Source organism: Oryzias melastigma, linkage group LG15 (genome assembly GCF_002922805.2).
Source record: "Oryzias melastigma strain HK-1 linkage group LG15, ASM292280v2, whole genome shotgun sequence".
Lineage (NCBI taxonomy): Eukaryota > Metazoa > Chordata > Actinopteri > Beloniformes > Adrianichthyidae > Oryzias > Oryzias melastigma.
This window is the reverse complement of record NC_050526.1, coordinates 2,249,919-2,251,338: the sequence shown is the minus strand read 5'-3', so window position 1 is coordinate 2,251,338 and position 1,420 is coordinate 2,249,919. Positions and strand designations below refer to the sequence as shown.

The 1,420-nt window shown below is 34.8% G+C and overlaps 1 protein-coding gene across 2 annotated transcripts in view; it reads right to left on the bottom strand.

Moving 5' to 3' along the window:
• srbd1 (S1 RNA binding domain 1) overlaps positions 1 to 1,420 on the bottom strand; it is a 63,458-nt gene that overhangs the window by 43,595 nt on the left and 18,443 nt on the right. For both annotated transcript variants that reach the window (XM_024297220.2, XM_024297219.2), the window contains one exon: positions 725 to 828. In XM_024297220.2, coding sequence (XP_024152988.1) covers positions 725 to 828 — 104 coding nt within the window. The remainder of the gene's footprint in view (positions 1 to 724; positions 829 to 1,420) is intronic.

Below are 1,420 nucleotides of genomic sequence, written 5' to 3'. Positions count from 1 at the left end.
TATTATATTTAATAACGGGAGAAAAAAGTATTAAATGTCATGAGATACTGCACTTCTGATTACAAAAATGTGATTTTTAATTTATATATAAATGGGGAAAAAAAGCTATGAGTTAACCCTTTAACACCTGAGGTGTCACCGGTGACGCTTAAATACAAAATATTTAACACACTGTGGCTTTTCAAGCGTTAACACAATAATTCCAACAGATTCTGAAGGAGAAAAGCGGCGTGTGAGCCGCTTTTCTCCTTCAGAATCTGTTGGAATTATTGTGTTGACGCTTGAAAAGTTATAGAAAATTAAGGAACATAAATAAATAAAAATAATAATAAAACGTCTATGGAAATGCGTCCATCATTACACACATTTTTAAGATATTATTTGGGCTCCACTAACAAAACGTGTCTATTAAACATGTTAAAATTTGAATTATTTGCGCTGAAATTCCCTTTTCTCAGCTTCAAAATCCACTGGAATTGCATCAATTGTGTGTTAAAGGGTTAAAAGTGTGTTATATTCTAGTTTAATCTTCTAAATTTCTACCAACTTTTACTCTAAACTGAAATGTTTATCAGGTTAAAACTTCACCCAATTGACTATGCATTAAAAAAATGTGCTTTAAGTGTTGGAGCACCTGCCAGTAGATGACAACATTATTGTGACAGATTATGGAAATGCCAGACCCTCATTGGAGTGTCTGAAGATGTATTATTGTGCTTCTGACCTGTTGTTGACACACCACCAGGTGAAGTCACTCTTCACTTTGTCAGGAATATTAACCTTCACTGTCAAAATCTTCAGACTCTCCCCTCGGTTAATAGCCAGCGTCTGTACACAAACATGCATGAATGAAATGCACACATTTCTCCAGCCTAAGCAGACGGTGACTCAAGAGTTGCTGTGAAACTTCAAAACTTTAGAGATTTGAAAAATAAACAGGTTTGAAATAGATGATTTTTAATAGTACAAACGATTATTTTAATAGTCAATTAATCATCGATTACTTTTTCAGGTTAATTGACTAATCGGGTCATGCGCAAACTGGATGTAAAGCACACATCTTAACCATTATTTGCTTTAAACTAACAAAAAATTGAAATGTAGCATTATCTGCGACAATACTAGTGTGAATGCTGTAAGCTGAGATTGGCCGCTGAAGATGCCAGTGCTGATAGCTGAAGATGCTGAAATCGCTGAAGCTGATTGCTGAAAATGCTGAAGCTGATGGCCAGCTAAAATATTAGTTAAATTTGAAATTAGCCAAAAAAAAACAAGCAAACAAGCCTAAATTAGCCAACATAGCAAGGATTCGCCTAAAACAGTAGCTAAGTTCCAAATTACCGTATTTTCCGGACTATAAGTCGCGTTTTTTTTCATAGATTGAATGTCCCTGCGACTTATACTCCAGTGCGACTTATAT